Below are 19,682 nucleotides of genomic sequence, written 5' to 3'. Positions count from 1 at the left end.
ACTACTTCAAGACCTGTGCCATGAGGGGGAGGCAAGAGAGACAAGAAGCTCATACCAGCCATTCCTGAGAAGACAACTAATGGACGGAGGCAATTTTATACTTCCTCTTGTTTTGTCTTCCTGAATTTTAAAACTGGCTGTCTCAAAAGAATATTAGCGTTATCAATAAGTTAAAATTTATAACCTGCCTTTCTCACAGACTCAAGGCAGATTACAATAAATGTATGAAGTAACAAATAATAATGGCCCTATGCATGAAAGTGAAACATCTGCAGAACTACAGCATAGCTCCTAAACTACCATTCCCCCCCACACCCAAATTCCCTACCACTCAAATTAATTTCTATTGCAAGTGATTAAAAAACACACAGACTGGCATGATTCTGGTAAACAGATTCAATCATTTATTTCAGGAAATCCAGTGTTATAACTGTAGCAGCATTTGAGAAACTCACCTTTCAGCCCTACCAAACATTCTTTTTAAGAAGCTGACATTGGTAAATTCATTAAAAGGCAATTTTAAAAACAGCAAACGTTAAAAAAAAAAATCCTCATCCAAAAAATAATGTGCGGTTTCAGCAGGCAAAGCAGCAATGAGTGTGCTTCTATGTGTTATGTTTTTAAACCTCTTTCAAATACATTTTAAGTGGTATATTTTTGTGTCTTGCTGGAGAATTCCCAGCCAAGATAAGTTGCACCCTGACATGACTTTATAATGTGCTTCAAACTGAAGATCCAGCAATTAAAACATTAATGCATATCTATTAGAAATAAACAGGAGTGCCACACATTCAGAGTTAAAATGTGATAATCCAGAATTCTGGACCACCAGAGTTGGGCTACTAGAATTCCTCTCCAGAGGCTTCCTTTAGGAAATACTAAGAAGTCACTAAGGTCATTCTAGTTGATGAAGTATCCCAAGATCTATATTACAGGAAAAGCAAACAGCACTTTCAAATGGGAATGAGTATTTTGGGAAATTAAGTGCCTGTATAAGTGCAGAGCCCTGATTTGGATTAGGGCCGTGGTATGAAGGGAGGACTTTAAGCCCCGCCACACACACCGTTTTCCCCACCTGAAACTATCTGTCCTGTTGGGGAAACTTATGCACACTGATGGAAGATTGCCCCCAAAAAGGGCAAACAGAAGCTCCCCAGGGCTTTTTCAGGTCACGCAAACGGCACAGGAGGGGAGGCCTAAGCCCCCTCCCCACATTCCTAATCATAATCAATGCCAGCAAATTTCATTTCGGCACACAACTTCCAGGTCACATCTGGTCTTAACAGGACTCAGGGCAGACCCAGAAGCAGTGTAATGTGTAGTTTCCATTAATCTTCCATCCAGGAACTGCAGCTCCCCACTCTGGACCACAGCAGCTGATCCATTCTCAAATGCAGATCTGACCCAGGCACATGTAAAACAGCCAGTGGGGTGCAATCTAAATACAAAAGTTGCACCTCCCCACTCCAACCTGGCAAACTGCTATAGAAACTGGTAAGACTTTGAAAATCAGGTTGTGATATAGCTCAAAGACCAGCTGTTCAAAGACAGGGAAAAAGTCTGCTGGGTATGTTCAAGCTCTCAGGCTTTCAAAAAACAAATCCCTACATATGGAAGACTCGCATGCTGAGCTGATGCTCCCTAGTCTGCAAGGCTTTTTTCTTTTAAATGTTCAAGGACTTTGCTATGTTTCCTGATGGACAGTTTACAAAAACTGACTCAAATTCAATCCTCAAAAGCAAGATATATTCTTGCCCAGTCCATGAGAACATCTTTTGTTTCTACCTAGAACCTCTGAAAAGCTACAATACTATGATCAGTATTACAGATACTGGCTCTAAAGAGACTGGGAATTTAATGTCTATTTTCAACTGAATAAAGACCAGGCTGCAGACCCCAATACATAGCCATTCAGATTTAAATAGTAGTGTCACAGTCATTTCATTTGCCCAACCAAAGATAGGACACTTTGGTAGCCTTGTTTATAACCTCACATAGCAGCATTTGCTGCCTTGACAATCCAGTCATTCAAGGATAAGGGAATCTGCAGATGCTGGCTGGTTTTGCTTATAAGCCTGTATCCTGCATTTACAGTCTGGTGCTCAATGTCGAGGGCACCATTTCAGAAACTAAATACAATGCACAGGAACCTCAACGGCTGGATTCAAGCAGTACCTGGCTTGAATAAAACCATCAGTCGCATGGAAGTCATTCACTTAAAAAAAAAACACAACCTTGTTTTTACTGCAAGATTGGCAACAATAATCTTTCCGTTTCACATCTATCTACTGAGAAAAACAGGACAAGAGAGATGATAAAGTTGTTTAGAAATTCAAGTGATGTCTTGCCAATGCAAATCACACCTCCTCTTCTTTTTGCTGTTGTAAGACTCTGCTAAGAAAGAGACCCTTTCTTTGCAAGCATGTGCACACACACACACACTCTCACACACACACACAGGAAAACAATTCTATCAATTGTACACAATCTGAAAATAAAATAAAGATACAAGCATCGGGGGGAAAATACCTGGTGTACTTTCTGAACAATTTAGCAATGGTGAACAGTTTTTAGGTATAATAGCAACTGCCTCTTAGACAATAGTATACGACATACTACAGTTTCAGATTAGAACTCCCATCAACATGGAAGCTGAAGCATGAATCCAATTCATTTTATAGCCTCATTGGCATCAGGGTGACTCCAGAGATTTTGGATCATGAGTCGCTTCAAGGCAGAATTAAGAGTTCTACTCAACCAGTCTTCTCCCTGGCATAGGACTTCTCTGTAAAGCCCATATGTGCTAGGGTCACTCACACCATGTTATTACACCATGGATGTTTTCATAAACAGCAATCAAGGATGTAGAACCAGGAATTAGACGACATTTGTGCCATGATGTCATAACACGGGGAAAGTGAACCTATGTATTTGTGCATGTTGATTTGATGAACCCTTCCCCTGGACACCACACAAAGCATAAAGTTTCACAGCAGCAAAAAACAAAGCTATCACACAAGACCTAAAACCCCTTCTGCACACCTTCATTTGTACAGTTCAGATGGCTGACAGCAGATATTGCTGACTTTTGGCTTGGAATAGATTTTGACTTTCTTTTCCCGTTTTAAGGCTTCGGTTTTCCAAGGCCTGATTGCCGCACTGCACTGCAGCTAACAGCTGTCTCCCCTGGTCAGTCCTTTATTTTTTCAAAAACAAACCTATAAGCAACTCAACTTGAGCATTCTTCAGAAATGTAAACTGATGCCCCGCTCCTGCAAAACACTTGGCAGTCAGTGTTAATTTATACACACTAGTGCAAGAGACTTCCTTGTGCATGACAGTTAGGTTATGTGCAAAGCAAGGCTGGGGACTTTGTGAGAAGGAATAAATTAAAAGTCACAAAACCTGCTCAGAATTGGAGGTTTTTTAATGTACCTTTAAGTGTTTTCCTAAAATATGCTTAGAAGTAGTTCTCTGCTCTGTTATGCAAACCACTGGAAGAGATTTCCCAAAGCAGCCACTGATCTTGACGTAGTTGTAGGGATAAGATTCTCATCTCAGACAGGTTCTTGGGACTCCAGAGTCTTGCTGGCATCAAGATCTTTTAAAGCTGGGTGTTCAGAGCATGCATCTAAGCACTTTGTGGGATGGAGGACTTCATTGCCACTACAATATAGAGCTAAAACATCTTCTGGTTCAGGAAAACCAGGAAATGGCGCTCCTGGTTACTGCAAAACAATTAAGTACTTCCAAAAAAAACCCCACCACTCTGTCATCAGCTGCCACACTTTTCAAGCCACCCAACTAACTACATAGAAAAATAAAGGATAAATATTATCCATCTATTTATATTACACGATTTCGCTATATAAACTTTGTTCAATTAAAGGCTTTATCTTTGTGTGTGTTTGGTTTTTTTTAAAAAAAGCAATCCCCCAGAAATCTTTCTGGGCAGTCAAAAGCATTCCAGTGAAGAAACAACATACTCTTTTACAACTCTGTATCACAGTTTATCAAACTGAAATAAAATTATAAATACTTGTATTGTTGTTTTTAAAAAACAGACCTTACACAATTTGGTTTAGCCAAAAGGGGGAGGAGAGAAAATGAACTTCAAAATCTAAAATGGAACATGGCGATGAATCTACCAGAAACCTTCCAAATTGACAAACAGTGCCAGGAGAATTTGCACACAAGGTGTCTGTCTTGGCAATTCTGGGGCCGCTGCTACAATGCCAGCTTTATCAACATGGCGTTTTTTTGTTTGCCTCACGTTTTGTAAGAAAGTACTTGAAGAATTCGTACACAGACCAGGAAATGGCAGTTGAAGGCATCTGGTATATCACTCGCGCTTGAACCCCCTTAAAATACCCAGCGACACCCCCCAGCTGGTACACTGTCCTGAATGCGTTGGCCATTCCTGAGAGGTGCCCACTGATGTTCACAGAACTTAAGGCCATGTTTTCCTGAGTGTTGAGGAGAGTCTTGCAGACATCCAGAGGAGTTGTGGCTGCCGCTGCAACAGCCCCAGCAAGAGCTCCCGAGACAATGTGCGTTTGAGGGTTGTACTGTCGCTGAGGGTTGATCTGCTCCTGCATGAATTCATAGGTGATGAAGTGGATGGCCTGGAACGGGATGTTCATGGTGAGCTGGGTGGTATAGCTACGGTAAAAGGCCCCCAGCCCCTCAGTCCTTCTCAGTGTCCTGACACACTGCAAGACTGTCTTGTACGGAGAATGGTACATCTGCATCCGCTGCTTCACCACTGGTCAAAGTGGCAGGCAGCCACAAAAGAAGAAATCAGGCAGGTCCCAAGCCAGGATGGCAGGAAAAGTAAGAAACATAAGAGGAGCCAAGTTAGTTTCAAGTCACAAGCTGCATTCGGACGTCAGAACAGCCCCATCAATTCACTGCTGGCATGAACACAGCTTGCTTGTGGAGTTCGCATGCTCCCTCCATCCCACCTCTTGGGTGCGATCAACTGCATCCTGGTCTGGGAAGACTCACATCAAAACCCCACAGTATCATGGCATGCTAGGGAGGAAACAGACTCTGGTTTGCCTGAACATGTGCATCTGGGTTTACACCTTCTGAAACCAGAACGCTGTCTATCCTGCTCCACACAAGGGAGGGAGTGTGCGAGCACAGCAAACAAGCTGTGTTCATGCCCAGTGCTACCTTCGCACCAGCGGTGAGAGGCAAACGTTGAGACTGACTGCAACAGGAAAAGGAGAATCGGGGAAATTTGGCGGCGGAAAGTGCAGTCTGACTTAGGTGGCCCAGTAAGGCAATGTGTGCCTTACTGGGACTTAGGTGACCCAGTAAGGCAAACAGAAGTGGTTTGCCACTGCCTGCCTCTGCACAGCAACCCTGGAATTTCTTGGTGGTCTCCCATTCAAGTACTCACTGAGGCTGACTCCGCTTAGCTTGGGATAGGGCTAGCCTGGCCCATCCAGGTATCTGTTCACTCGGAAATAAGTATTATTCATCCCAGGCATATGCAAAATGTGCTAAGGGCTGGGATGCACTGAAGCCTATGCCTGCTCGGTCTAACTGATGCCCTTTCTAAAAGCAATTTGGGAGCTTGCAAAGCCAGGAAGACTCAGGTACCCATTGCTGTCTAAGCCCAAGTGCCCTTCTTTCCTCACTCCCTCAATTCTTGCAATGCAGGATATTACCAGTCTAACTAAGAGCCAGTTTGGTGTAGTGGTTAAGTGTGCAAACTCTAATCTGGGAGAACCGGGTTTGATTCCCCACTCCTCCACTTGCACCTGCTGACGTGACCTTGGGTCAGTCACAAGCTCTGGCACAGCTGTCCTTGAAAAAGAGCAGTTTGTGTCACTCAGCCCCACCCACCTCACAGGGTGTCTGTTGTGGGGAGGGGAGGGAAAGGAGTTTGTAAGCCGCTCTGAGACTCCGAGTGAAGGGCGGGGTATAAATCCAATCTCTTCTTATTATTTCTAGGTTCTGTTATAATTAGGTTTGTTGGGAGATAATATAGCTGAACACTTGAAGTGCTACCAGTATGCTTCTTAAAGAGCTCCAGATAGTTCTGCTCCCCTTTGCCTCTGTTCAACCCCACGGGACTAGCCGTCCCCTACGGTGTTACCTTCAGCTGGATTCATAACAGCGTCATGTAGGAGGGTGGCCATGCTTCCCGCTACTCCTGAAAGACAGACAAAAAGTCCCCTTTCACAATGAACTCCTTGACCAATCAATCCTTCGGCAGACTTCTGAGTGTAAAATTCTGAACGTAAAATCTGCTTGTGCAACCCATTGCATAGTAAGAGGGAAAAGCACCGTTCTTTATAAAAACTCAAGCTCCAAATACGAGACGGTTCACCCCATGGTCTCTGGTTTAGTCTCCTGTTATCTCCAGTTACAGCTCTACAGGGCTGGGGAAGTCCTTCAAGAGCTGCTATGAGGACAAACAAAACTGGACTACCAAAGACCAGTGATCTACTCAGGATGAAGCGGCTTGATATGTTTCTACATACCTACAAATGCATAATCTCACTCATTATGAGACAGCAAACCTGGGCCTTCCACTAAGAGTGTACTCAAAACAGGAAGCTGCAGGCATCCCTGGCTTTTTAATGAGCATTCATAAGTTACATCTTTATGAGTACAATGAAAACAAATATGTGACTCACAGCCAGGTCAGTTATTAGAAAACTCATTTCACACCCAGTGGAGTTTTGTAACACAAAGTAGTCCCCTCCAATAAGTATTACCTTGTGATACCACAAGTTTATTTAGAGGCCAAACCACCACCAAATGCCTTTTTCATCCAATACCACCCTCAGAAATAAAATATTAAATGGAAAACTAAGAAGAATGACTTCAGTGTTTTGTTCCTAGAAATGCTATCCCATCCAAACTTGGTGCATCAATTGGAAAGAGAGGGAGAACAATTCTATTCCATGCTAAAAGGAATGCTAGATAAAACTGTCATTCTTAGGGTTCAAAAGAAATGAAATTACAGGAGACCCATAAATGTTAATATCAGCCACAGGTGAAAAGAAGAGTTTACTCCCCTCTCCCTGGGTACCAGGTCACTGATCATAACTAACCAATCCCTCATGCTAAAATTAGCTCTAAAAAGAGATAGGATCTCCCAGTCTTCTCTGGTTTTGGCCTTAAATAAATGTGCAACTATCCTCCAAGGAGATGCATCATTAAATGTCTAATTAAGCAGAATTCTGCAAGGGCAGTCACATCCTGTCCCATAGAAACTAAACTAATCCAACCAACAGCTGCAAAAAAATCCCCCAATCCCCTGTAATCCCACCCTTTCTCCAAGGAGCTCAGGCTTCCCCCTCCCCCACTGTATGCCCACTATAACTCCGGAGGGAGGGGAGGTTGGGAGATACTGGCCCAAGGTCTCCCAAGCAAGCCTCAGGGCTGACTGAAGATTTCAATCCATGTCTCCCCAGTCCTAATGCAACACTCCAACCACTATATCAGTGGTGGCAAACCTATGGCACAGGTGCCAGAGGTGGCACTCAGAGCCCTCTCTGTGGGCAGGCGTGCCATCGCCCCAGCCAGGCCCAGACCATCATTAAAGTGTCGAATTCTCTGCCAAATAATTTTAAGTAAATGAAAGCATTTGGGACTGCTTTCCTTACTTTGCTTGGATCATCTTAAGTTAATGTATGAGTGGTTTTTTCTAAAGTAAAACCTCAGTATTCAGGTTAAATTGCCGAGTTGGCACTTTGCAATAAATAAGTGGGTTTTGGGCACTCGGTCTCTAAAAGGTTCACCATCACTGCACTATATCATATTGGGTCTCTACTGAAACGGGACGACTACCTGCATGCACAAAAGCCCTTGGGAACAGATCATATGATGTATTCGCAACCAAAATCAGGAGGTACAGGTTGTTCAAATGGGATGTACTCACCTTGGGCTGCGCACATGCACCATCATGTGGTGAAAGGTAAGAATTCCTTAGACCCGGTTCACATATGAAGGAGACCGAAGTAATGGAATGGACTGTAGTAGCGCAGGCCACAGGTGATGGGTTTCATCTTTAAATGTCCGTTTTATACAAAATAAAAACTCCATGCAGATAGAAAACTAGCACATCAGGGACAAGGATTCTCTCCCTTATCTTTGCTTGCCAAGCTGGATTTCTATTTGCATGGAGTTTTTATCAAAGAACATTCCAAAATATGATCCTCCATCTGCAGCCTGGAATTGTCCACTCCATTCTACCACTTTCTTGCATGTGTGAACCTGGACTTACTCGCCAGCCACACACACCGCAGGAGGGTTCCACCTCAACTGTGTAGTAGTAGCTTGGCATGCAAATAGTCCCCAGTTCAATCACCAGGATCTCCAGTTGAAATGGATCTTTACACTGGATCCAACTCAATGAACTAAGGCATGGATTAACTGTTGGGGTTTTCTTAAAGCCAAAGCTATACAAATACTTTACTCAAAAGTTGTATAAATCTGAAGTCAGGTGTTGCAATAATATGAACATATACTGTGGTACTGGTATTACATTCCACACAGTGCATGTCACTCACACACAGAATAAAGCACAAAACAAACTGCTAGATGGAGACCACCTTCACAGTGTGACATCATGCAACAGCTTCACCTGAACCTGCTTCCAACATTCTTGCTTCAGACATCTGTTTACACACAGCCATGCTTTGCAGGTGAGTTCAACAGGCATGAATGAAGCTGGTACTGTGCTTGCATAGCTCCCCCTCTCTCATCTACCCCCCACCTCTCACTCAGTGTGCAATTAAAATCTTCAGGTTTGAGAAACCTGAATTCAAAAACCAATTTGGCACAACAGCCAAATTGGAACTCATTCCACCCACCCTACTCTCTATAGAGTGAAAGAGATTTGGCACCAAAGTAGATGAGATAGAGACCCCACTTTGGCCTGGGGACACGCTGAAATGGGAAGTCCTTGTAACAGCACTGCAGGGGCTCAGTTCTGGTTGGGACCACTGCAGTGTGGGTGATGGAGGAGCTCTTGCCTTCCCGTGCTGTTTTTTTCTGACCTAAATGGTGCAGGGGGAGGACTGTTGACTGCAAATAAAGCCCCATCCAATGCTATTTCAGGTCAGAAAAATGACACAGGGGGGTGGCAGGAGACCCCCCCCAATGCTGCAGTGGTCCCAACCAGAATAAGTTCCCCTCACAACACTGTTAAAAGGAGTTTCCTAGTGGGAACACTACAAAATGGCAGCACATCCTCTGGGGCAAATTTGGGGACACCAAACTTGGGGACTAGACATCATCTAGTTTGGCCTTTAGGAAACTCCCGTTGACTCAGAGCTCTGAGAGAAGCCTCTGTCATAATGCCTTAGATACAACCTCCTTGTAGTTAACTGCTTGGTTGATTTACCAGTTAGACCTAAGAGGTGCATAGGCAGCAGCATGTCGTGCACAGACTGGTTTACCATTCAGAATGCAGCAGACCCAAGAAAACTTTCATCCCATGACAAGTTCTGGGCACATCTAGCTGTGATGCAGGGGTGGTAAGAAGCCTCCAGCATACAGAGAATACAGCCTGCATATGGTTTCTGTCTTGGCTGGAACCAGCACAAGCTGGCATCATCTTCTGGCTGCCACAGATCCAGATGATAGGGTACCACTCACATAACATGCTCTGTGTATTTGTTATATACCTTTCTGCACATTAAACAATACCATATATATATATAAATATAAATATAAATATATATATATGCACAACCATACACAAAGACAGAACAATATTTCAATTACATTTATTTATTACAAACTGTTCAGTACAAAATTCCTGAATTGCAAGGTGGAGACTGGAGAACGTATTCAAATAGTGGTTGCAGAGGTTTACCAGCAGAGGTTAATACCAGCATGGATCCCAAACATAACCTCCATGTACAGAAATTATATACCTCTTAATGCCAGGTGATAGACATAAGGAAAGGCTTGTAAGGTTCCACAAGCATCTGACTGCCTCAAGCTGCAAACAAACTACTGGGTTAGATAATTTTTTGTCTTGAGTTTAGAAGACTGGTCTGATATTCTTAATGCCAAAACAGCCAAACTTGATAAAATTTAGAAATAATCTCAGGTAACAGATTTCAAAAAAGGCTAGACCTAAGAACCATTTTCCTGGAGATCTCATTGCGCTAGGCTTGTTTGACTGGAATGCTCTCATTGAAGTATCTACGTCCCAATAATCCCAACTCAAAAGGTACTTATGGTCAAATGCTTTCCAATATCTAACTTTTCGGAGGATCTTTAACACTACGTATCTTCCGCATTCTTCAGACACGAGCATCTAAACACTGCAGGCGCCTGTGGGAAAGAGAAGCCTAGGCTGCCAAGGATAGTCTTTTCCCAGAGTCTTTTTCTTTAGAAGCCAGAAACGCAGACTGAAGATGTCAGACCGTAAGAAAAGTACGCAGTGAGCAAAGGGTGGGGATTACACCCTGGGTGCTGTCAATATACCATTGGCCAGGTGGCTGTTCCCTCCATCATGAATAATGTCACTTAAAGTCTTTTTCAGTTTTTCGTAGCAGGCAAAGTACAGTGCGTGGGCTGGGCCCGCTCCCACCATGGTGACATTGATCCCTCGTAATGGCCGCCAGAAGCCTTCAGTGTGGATAATCTTCTTCAAGGCTTCAAAGACACTGTTGTACTGGGCTTTGGGGTCAGGCTGCAAACTCTGCATCCTTGTCTGTAACAAAGAGAAGAAGAATGTATAAGGATAAGTGTGTTCATTAATCACTCCAGCCTTATATTCAAGCCCGATTGGTGGGGTGGGAGGAACGGCACAAGTTCTTGTGATTGAACCTGGGACATCCTGCAAACAGAGCCCATGTTCTGTCACTAACCTATGAACTATCCTCAATATGCAGAGCAAGCGTGATATGGTGTTTAAGTGTGCTGGACTAGTACATGGGTGGTTCAAACTATCATTTAGCCACAAAGCTCACTTGATGAGCTTGGGTCCATTATGTTTCTCAGCCCTACCAACTAAACCAGACTGTTGTGAGGACAAAACGGAGAAGAAAACAATGTATGCCCCAGCTCCCTGGAGGAGGAACAGGATACAAAAAGAGAGAGATTGCACAAGTTTAAAGCTTATACAGAGTGTGCAAATTTTAAAAAATGATAAAAATAGAGAGACTGCATGAATATAAAGCCTTATACAAAGTACACAAATCTACCATTATGCCCATTTTACAGACTGTAAGCTGGTTTGCCCAAGGTCATACAAGCAGTCTGGGTCTGAAGGACCTGAAACTCGACACCATAAAACTCCAACTCCTTATGCATAAACTACATTACCTCTCAAGAACTCAGATCATTTTAACCTGAAACTAGATTGGCAGGTAGTAGTCCAGCTATGTCCTTCATTGAGCCCCCTTTCGCTTAGGGTAGAGTCCCCATGCACTTCAAGCGCATGTCAGCAGAGGGCACTACAAGTCAGTCAAACGACAGGTATACGCTCTTGCACCAAAATCCACCAAAGAGTGGTTTCCGGACTCAAGGTCAATGAAGGTTACAGGACAAGGCTCAGTCACGTTAAGACTCCACAGACCTCAACACTGCTCAACCCAACAGAAGCTGCAGAGAAAAGTGGTGACTGCTCTGCATACACAAGGAGACACATCATAAGCATATGTAGGACTGTACTAAGAGGGACACAGCAACAACATTCAGTCCTAAAGACTCATCTTTAACCTCATCCCGCAACAGGAGACCTTCATTTTCATGGGGAAAAATCCCCATCCTTGAACCCATTTTTCTTAAGGAAAATCATCTGAAGATCTAAATCAAAACGGAAGAGAGCACATAATAGAGGTAAACAACAAACAAAATATCAACAAGTCGCTGTGTCTCAACGGCACATGCTCAAGAGTTCCAAAACAGGACACACTTAAATTATTTAACAAAAAAAAAACACCATACATCACAAGCCATCGATGAAAGCAGAATGTACTCCCACAAGCAGCAGAGCCTTCTCCTTTGCAGGCCCAGAGTTGTCAAATGCTCTCTCAAGGAAGGCTCACTTAGCTCCATCCCAGTTATCCTTTCCAAATCCTGACTTAAACTCCTTTTTTTTTTCCAGTGTGCCTTTAAAGAGTAAGAGTCTTATTTCAATGTGTTTCTGCTGTTAAAACTGATAGTTTCATGTGTGGGCCATTGCTTTGGTTGGCACCTACAGTTTAAAGGATCTCAGGAATGGGAGCAGCTGTTGGGAATAAATTCTCTCTGCCTGAGACCTGTTGCCAATTAGAAGACAACAAGCAGGGGAGCAGTTAAGACTTGTGTAGGGGGGGATCTCATTTTCCGTGCCCCCACCATTTCCTCTTTCCCTTAAAGCCCCCATAGCCTCTCTTATCCTGCTTCCTTCTCTCCTTCTCACCCATCAGCCATCCTACCTTTACACCTGTTTTCAGCTTTCATCCCCCCCCCCCCAGCAATTTCTCCACAGGAAAACTCCGGCCCAGTTACATGTTGACAGCTAAGCCAGGCCCAACTGCATAATGGGGAGCCTGCAAGGACTTGGGGGGGGGGGTTACTTCACTTTCCCTATATCCCCCCTCCCACACTATTTCTTCTTTCCATTCTCCTGGCAGCCTCCAGCCCCCGGGATTTCTCAAGCTTGTAGAAAGATCTGTCTTGTCTGTCCATGGGCCCAATCTCTGTATCTAAATATCCACAGATGGGACCACACTGAGATTTAGAGATACTGATGATATTATTGCTAGATGAACAAATGGTCTGACTTTGTACATGTTCATGTGACCTGTAGCCAGAGGAGGAGGAGCCAGATCTGCAGATGACACTACATCATTCTGGATGGCGAACACCACCTTTGCAAACTGGTGTATGGGTAAAGAGAAATGTCACATGAAATTCAAAATATGGAAGTGAAGCACACTGGGGTAACGAAATCCTAGTTTTTCACATACATAAATGTGATCTGGACGGGCTTGCAAGGGAGAACAAGGAACAGCAGTGGAAGCGGAATGGGAGGGAAAAAAGAATCATCTCATTGTGCCATGGCAATGAAAAAAGACAAATCCCATATTTGGGCTTATTAGGAAAAGGACTGAAGTTAGTACTACAATGCCTTCAAATAAATCCACCATCCAGCCACATTGAGAATACTGTGTTGAAACTCTGGGAGGGGGTGCCGCCCCATATGCCCCCATGCTAGCTACAGCCCTTCTGTGTCCAGGTTTTGAAGTACCTCCCAATGAGGAAAAGCTAGAGAGATAAGGGCTTTTTAATTGAAGAAAAACTAAACTTATTTGCAAAATTACATTACCCTCTCATCATACTGCATCTCAGGCTGTAGACTCAGGACACCCAAGATAAAACACTGTTTCACAACTCGCACAACTAGTTTACAAAGCTCACTGCCACAAGGTATGATGAAAGCCAGCTTGGATAGCTTTTAAAATGGGTTTAGACAATTTCGCAAAGGACAGATCTACCAATTACTCGCAGGCAAGGTTTTTGGAAGCTTCAGTTCCTAGGCGTCATGACTGTAGTGTGGTGTCATCTGTAGGCCTCTTCAGTTACTTAGTTTACACGACCTATTTTATTGGTGGAAATACTTGGCCAGTGAGACTCCATCTGTCTAGTCAGCCGGTGTCAATTAGGGCAGTGGTTCCTAACCTGTGGGCCAGGGGGTTAAGACGCTGAACTGCAGCCTGTGGAAGGTCAGTAGTTCAGCAGTTCAAGACCCAGGTGCCGCATGATGGAGTGAGCTCCCATCTCTACTTCCAGCTCCTGCCAACCTAGCAGTTCGAAAGCGAGAAATTGCAAGTAGATAAATAGGTACCACTTCGGTGGGAAGGTAACAGCGTGCCATGCGCCTTGGTGTTTAGTCATGCCGGCCACATGGCCATGGAAACGTCTTCGGACAGCGCTGCCTCTTCGGCTTTGAAACGGAGATGAGCACCACAACCCTAGAGTCGGACTCGACTGGCTTTCGAGCAAGGGAACCTTTACCTTTTACCAGCATTTTTCAATGTTATAAAGTTAAGCTCAATATCCAAACATGCTGGCAACAGTATCTATTACTACAGAATTTGCTTTTTACCGTACACTTTTCCCCCCACCTCAAATGGCAAAAATTAAGGATCCATGTGCATATGGTACGATAATTCACAACAGTCTCAAAATACTTGGTATGCTTGTAACTTTCCTTATAGAAAATGATGGCATTTATACTTTAAAATTCCATAAATTATGCTAAATAGTACAATATTATATGCTAACAATGTACATGCTAACTAATGATGCATTTTATGATGTTCGACCAGTAAAAGAAGTTTAGGTTTGACAGGAAAGTATTACACAGGTTTCAATTTTTTCCAAAATTTCTGGTTTTTCCCCCTGAGGGGAAAAGAAAAAACAAAAACAAATGGGTAACACCCCCCCCCCCATGGTTTCAAAATTTCCAGAAATTTTACATCTCTACTTCCATCATAGAAGAATGCTTGGCTTGGAAACCCCAAATATTTTTGGAACCTCCCTCTATCTTGTGATTAGACCCAACTCCCATGGTAGGCAGTCATTTAGTGACTGGTCACCCCAACCATGGGAAACATTCAGTTGTCCTTGCCTCAAAATTCTAGATGTGTACATTGATTCAACAAGGAGTAACCCTTTCAGGAAGTTTCCCTTGACTTAGTTATTCTAGGGTTTCTGTACCTAAGAAGATTCAACATTTTCCTCAGGTCACCAAGCACAGGTCAAGAGATGGAGTATCTGAGGCAGCCCAGCTCTCAAGTAGCAAAGTTACTCCTTATCCTCAAGTCGCCATTTTCTGCTTTAACTGTTCAAGAGAGTTCCCTTAGAGCAGATGCTTCACAGTTCCTCGGGCTGTCTCTCTTGGTTCAGGTGTGGGCTGTTCAACCGGCTATGAAATCTAGCCATGGGCCTAGCAAGTCTACTCAAGCCCAGTGAAGCACTCTCCTTCGAAGAGCTGCATTCCGATTCAAAATGCAAAACCACTCTGGAGTCGGGCAACTGGCCGTGCAGGCCCCATGGCCCTGTCCAAGCAACGGGAGCTCCTCCTTGTGCCTGCTCAATGTTTACCTACATGGAACAGCAAGGTTTAAATCCAGGGTTTCTTACCAACCCATGTACAGTAAATCCCACTTTGACATAACCACCTATTTTAAAAAGATGAAAAGCATGCAAATATAATCCAAGATGATCACCACCTTGTTTGCTGAAAATCCCCAGAAATCTAACAGAGGAATTACAGTGGATAAACACCAAATTGCCAGCTTCCAAATCTTTTGTTAAATAGGACCAGCGAAACAAAAGCAACCAGCCTCAGCACAATCAGGACTGCTTGCTTTAAAGCAAGATTTTGAAAGAAATCAGAAAGGTATGCTGATCAGTATGTAGTGTGCGATCTTTACAAGGCGGACTTCTGTAATATTTCAGAAAAACTTTTCTTCTACTAGCCAGTCAGCCACCATCTTGGCTTCAAGATGCTGGGGGGGGGGTTGTTCATCACTAAATTGCAGAATTTTTCTAGTCCTCATGGAGGTCATGTAGAAAGGGGGACAACACAGTAATAAGAAGCAACTGTATTTCAGCATTCTAGCTGGAAAAATGTGTTTTTATTTTGAGTTTTCCGTATAAGAAATGTTTAGACAAGGTTTCTTTCAAAACAAGTTATGCAACAAGAACACTGCCAAGTCAAGCAAAATACACTAAAGCGGGAATCACCATTATTTAAATTTAAAACACATATTACAAACCTTTTTGGGCACCTGACAAGTATCCACCCAACCCCATGGAGCTCTGAAGTAGGTTTAAAATATTAGACCTTTCATTAACCACAGAATAAGAACATCGACTGCTTTTCAATACATATGGTCAGAGTCAAAGGATCAAGTCAAATGAGATGCTGGGATCTGGGATCGAATTGTCTCATGAGCCTTGTTTTAAGGACAATTACAGTTGCCTGGGGAGAGGGCTCAAAACTCTGCATTCACAAACTGAAACCTGCCTCCTTGCCCATTATAGGGTTTTAAAGGGAAACAAAAAATGGGCAACCATCAGCTTCTCTTTAAATGGCTAGCCACAGTACTGGGAGGAGGGGAGGGGGTCACTTTTGATCAGTGAAACAGTGCAGGAGCGGAAGGATTAACACATGCTGGTCTGAATCCCACCCCCCACCCCCTCAGTAATTTCTTTTTCGCAGAGATCTCTGATTTCTACCAGGTCCTACTTAACCAATGAGTGCTATCCTAGACTTAGATTTAGACTTACATCAGTCTAAATACATTGATTTCAATGTGCTTATAACTCCAAACAGGATTGCATTGCAGGTGTCGTAATGAAGCAGAAACAGCCTCTTACTTGTTTCTGAGAGGCAAATAAGAACTGAACTGGCACATCTCTACAGAGGTTCATCCTACAAAGACCAGACTTTTTTTCCCCTACTGCTGAACTTATCTCCTCCCTACCACACCCTGCCTCTCCTCATTTACGCCACTAACCCTAGCACTTTAAATGTACAACCTTATGTCTCCAGTATGACCATTTTACATACAGAGGACCAAGGCTGAGAAATTACACTGCTTGAGACAAACTGCGATGGATTAAGGTCTGAACCCTCCAGACTTTCCAGAACTTAGCACTAAATGGAAGTGGTGCTGGCTTTGAAGCCCTAGGCCTGGTGCACCTTCCCATGTGTTTTCTCCCGCATACCAATGGTGGCCCTGCTCCAACATGTGCAAAAGTGAAGGCTACAAGCAACAGGAACATGGCCTTTTGGACTGTGGCCCCAAAGTTATGGGAACAGTCCCTTCCTTCAACCTTGCCCCCTCACTTACAAAGATCCTCCTGTTCTTCTATAAAACTGTGGGAATGGGTCAATATTTTGAAAAAAAATTTAATGAAAAAGCTGAGCCTGCTGTTTATAAGAGGTTTCTAACAGTGATGTATGTATTTTTAAAAACTGCCTGTATTTAAAATTATATCGGATCGTTTTACTTGTTAAGTGGCTTTGGTTTGGTTGAAAGGATACATGAATATTGTAAAATAAAGATGAAAAAAAACCCAAACATCCCGCTGTTTTCCTCTGGCCTGATTTAAACACAGCAAAGCAAAGAGTTTTGTGATTGCACAGGCTCACAACCTTGTATATAAAGTGGCCTGCCACATGTGCAAGGAATATGCATGCTTCATTAACATGCTATCACAAGGGCTACAGACTGCTGGTGTAGAAATTAGTAATGCATTGGTGCTTTGTAAAGGCTGGACGAGTGTAAACGAGACCCTGAGCCCATGAAAACTCTTACAGGGAAGCAATCCTGTCTCACCAGAATCACCCTGAAAGAAAGAAGTTGCCCCTTGGTCTGCAATACTTACTCCTATGCTGTCCTGGGTGGACTGTGAACCATGTAACAGCACATAGAAAGCTTACAGTCCTGGATGACTGCCAAAGCAGGGGGTGGCAGGCAAAGGTGTTATGCCAAGTTCAAAAGAACCAGGAAGCAAACTGATACTTGCATTCCATCTCATAACCGATCTGGGAAGAAGAAAAAATATCAAGCACAGTACCCTCCCCCACCCCCCGTCTTCCTTTTCTGATCTTGCTTAATCAAGTGTTTTGTAATTATAATCCATTGCCACTTCCTAATTATAATCCATTGCCACCACTTATGTGAAGTGGTGAAACCGTACTACAGGGCCGACATGCAGAACTCACAGCATACTGAGCCGGGAACTGATTAAAGGAAGAAGTCTTGACGTTAGTCAAGAGAGAAAGAAATACCAAGGGAATCTAGGATGGGCTCCCCTTTACAATCCTGCTGATTTGAGTAGCCAAGACATTATCAACATTACATCCATTTGTATACTGTGATTCCTTCCAAGAGCTCAGGGCAGTGTACACAATTCATCCTGCGTCTATTTTAGCCTCACCCCAGCCCTGTGTTGTAGGCTAGGGGGAGAGAGAAAGAGAGAGATTGTGACTGGCCCACGGTCACTAAAGCCACAATCCTAGAAACAGTTTCCTAAGAGCAGGCCTCGTTGAATAAAGGGAGCCTTACGTCTGGAACAGACCTGGTAGGACTGCTCTCTCAGTGACCTTCATGGCAGGGGAGGGAACATCTGAAGCCTGGTCTCCTTGGCCTAAACCCAGCACTCTCGCTACTACACCCACCCACACTGGCTCTCAAGCTGGAGCTTTATGCCTACAGCCACAAGAATGGTGGCTATTTCAAAATTATTATTTATATCCCACCTTTCTCCCTGATCAGGACCCAAAGTGGCTTCACACATCATTCTCCCCTCTTCCATTTAACCCTCAACAACCACCCTGAGAGGACAGGTTAGGCCGAGAGATTCTGACAGAGCCCGAAGTCACCCAGGGAGCTTTCAGGCGCAGAGCAGGGATTCAAACGGCATCATCCTAGGCCCTTGTCTGACACTGTAACCACTCAACCTCACCAAAACGTCTGTGACAAATGGAAAGCAATTAAAGTCTTGTGGAAATCTACCTGTTGCCCACCTATGCCGTGATAAGATCCAGGTGCTACCCTGGTTCTTGGATAGCAGATGCTGGGGAAAACCTTGCTGTGCCTGAGACCCGGATTTGTACGCAGGAAGTCCAAGGTTTGATCCTTTAGCTCCGGAATAAACTCAAGAGAATAAATGACTGAAACAGAACTAAACTACTGAGTTAGATGGGATAGTGCTCTGACTGCATAAGGCGGCTTTATAAGGACCAGGGACTGTTTCTTTAGATAAGGGCCTGAGAAGCGAAGATCACCAAATTATCAATGACATGGATGCAAAATATGTTTTTAAAACTGAGAACGCAGCTAAAGTGGATTCAATCAACTCCCCCTCCCACCCGCTTACTAGAAACAAAGACCTATTATACATGCACGTCTTACTGAAGATTTTCAGAGCAGTAAACAAACTCTGGAGGACGACTGAAAACAGGAGGGCCTGGCGTGATGTGATCTATGGGGTCGCAAAGAGTCGGACTCGACTGTGCGACTGAACAACAACAACAAGCCTTTCATCTTGACTTCAGATTCTGTGACCGCCTTACGCATCATTCTTTTTCCTCCGGTGTATTTATTTTGCAGCTACAATGGGAAAAAATGCACATTTCTAAATCAGGGTAGAACCTCACTTGTGACGTGTGAGGGGCGGTGTCCAATGTTTTTTACAAAAATTATGCAATTGCCCTATTGCAGGTGTGCAGTAGCATCCAGCAACCACCATCCATTTAAATCCTCATAGTTCAGTTTTTGCGCGTGCATTGTAGTGATAGTTCATTGAATGAAAGGGAACAGAAAGGCAGGCAAAGGGGAAAAATCAATATTGAAATTGACAGGACTTTTTTTAAAAAACTGAGAAGCAGCTGTGATGCCCCATCTCTCCCTTATATATAACTGAGTAAGACGCAGCGTCACGCAGCGGAGAGAAAATGCGCACCAACAGTGTTTGGAGGGTTGAACTGTCCGTCAGAAGCTTCCCCAGCTTCCATTGGCCGTGTCGCCTAAGTCCCACCTCAGAACACAAAGGCTGCATCACTCAGCGGAGAGAAAATGCGCACCAACAGTGTTTGGAGGGTCGAGCTGTCCATCAAAAGGTCCCCCAGCTTCCATTGGCCGTGTCGCCTAAGTCCCACCTCAGAACACAAAGGCTGTAGCCCTGCCTCT

At 43.8% G+C, this 19,682-nt stretch overlaps 1 protein-coding gene across 3 annotated transcripts in view; it reads right to left on the bottom strand.

Moving 5' to 3' along the window:
• Nucleotides 1-389: 389 nt before the first annotated feature.
• LOC107125686 (mitoferrin-1-like) overlaps nucleotides 390-19,682 on the bottom strand; it is a 43,088-nt gene continuing 23,795 nt past the window's right edge. The window contains exons 2-4 of one of the 3 annotated variants that reach the window (XM_015429137.1): nucleotides 10,465-10,693; nucleotides 6,110-6,166; nucleotides 390-4,765 (exon numbers count right to left, since the gene is read on the bottom strand). In XM_015429137.1, coding sequence (XP_015284623.1) covers nucleotides 4,245-4,765; nucleotides 6,110-6,166; nucleotides 10,465-10,693 — 807 coding nt within the window. In that variant the 3' untranslated portion in view covers nucleotides 390-4,244. The other 2 variants (XM_015429138.1, XM_015429139.1) reach the window with 2 other exon arrangements.

The sequence above is a fragment of the Gekko japonicus genome, unplaced genomic scaffold (genome assembly GCF_001447785.1).
Source record: "Gekko japonicus isolate JY-2015 unplaced genomic scaffold, Gekko_japonicus_V1.1 scaffold2284, whole genome shotgun sequence".
Classification (NCBI taxonomy): Eukaryota; Metazoa; Chordata; class Lepidosauria; order Squamata; family Gekkonidae; genus Gekko; species Gekko japonicus.
This window is presented reverse-complemented; position numbering and strand designations above follow the sequence as displayed.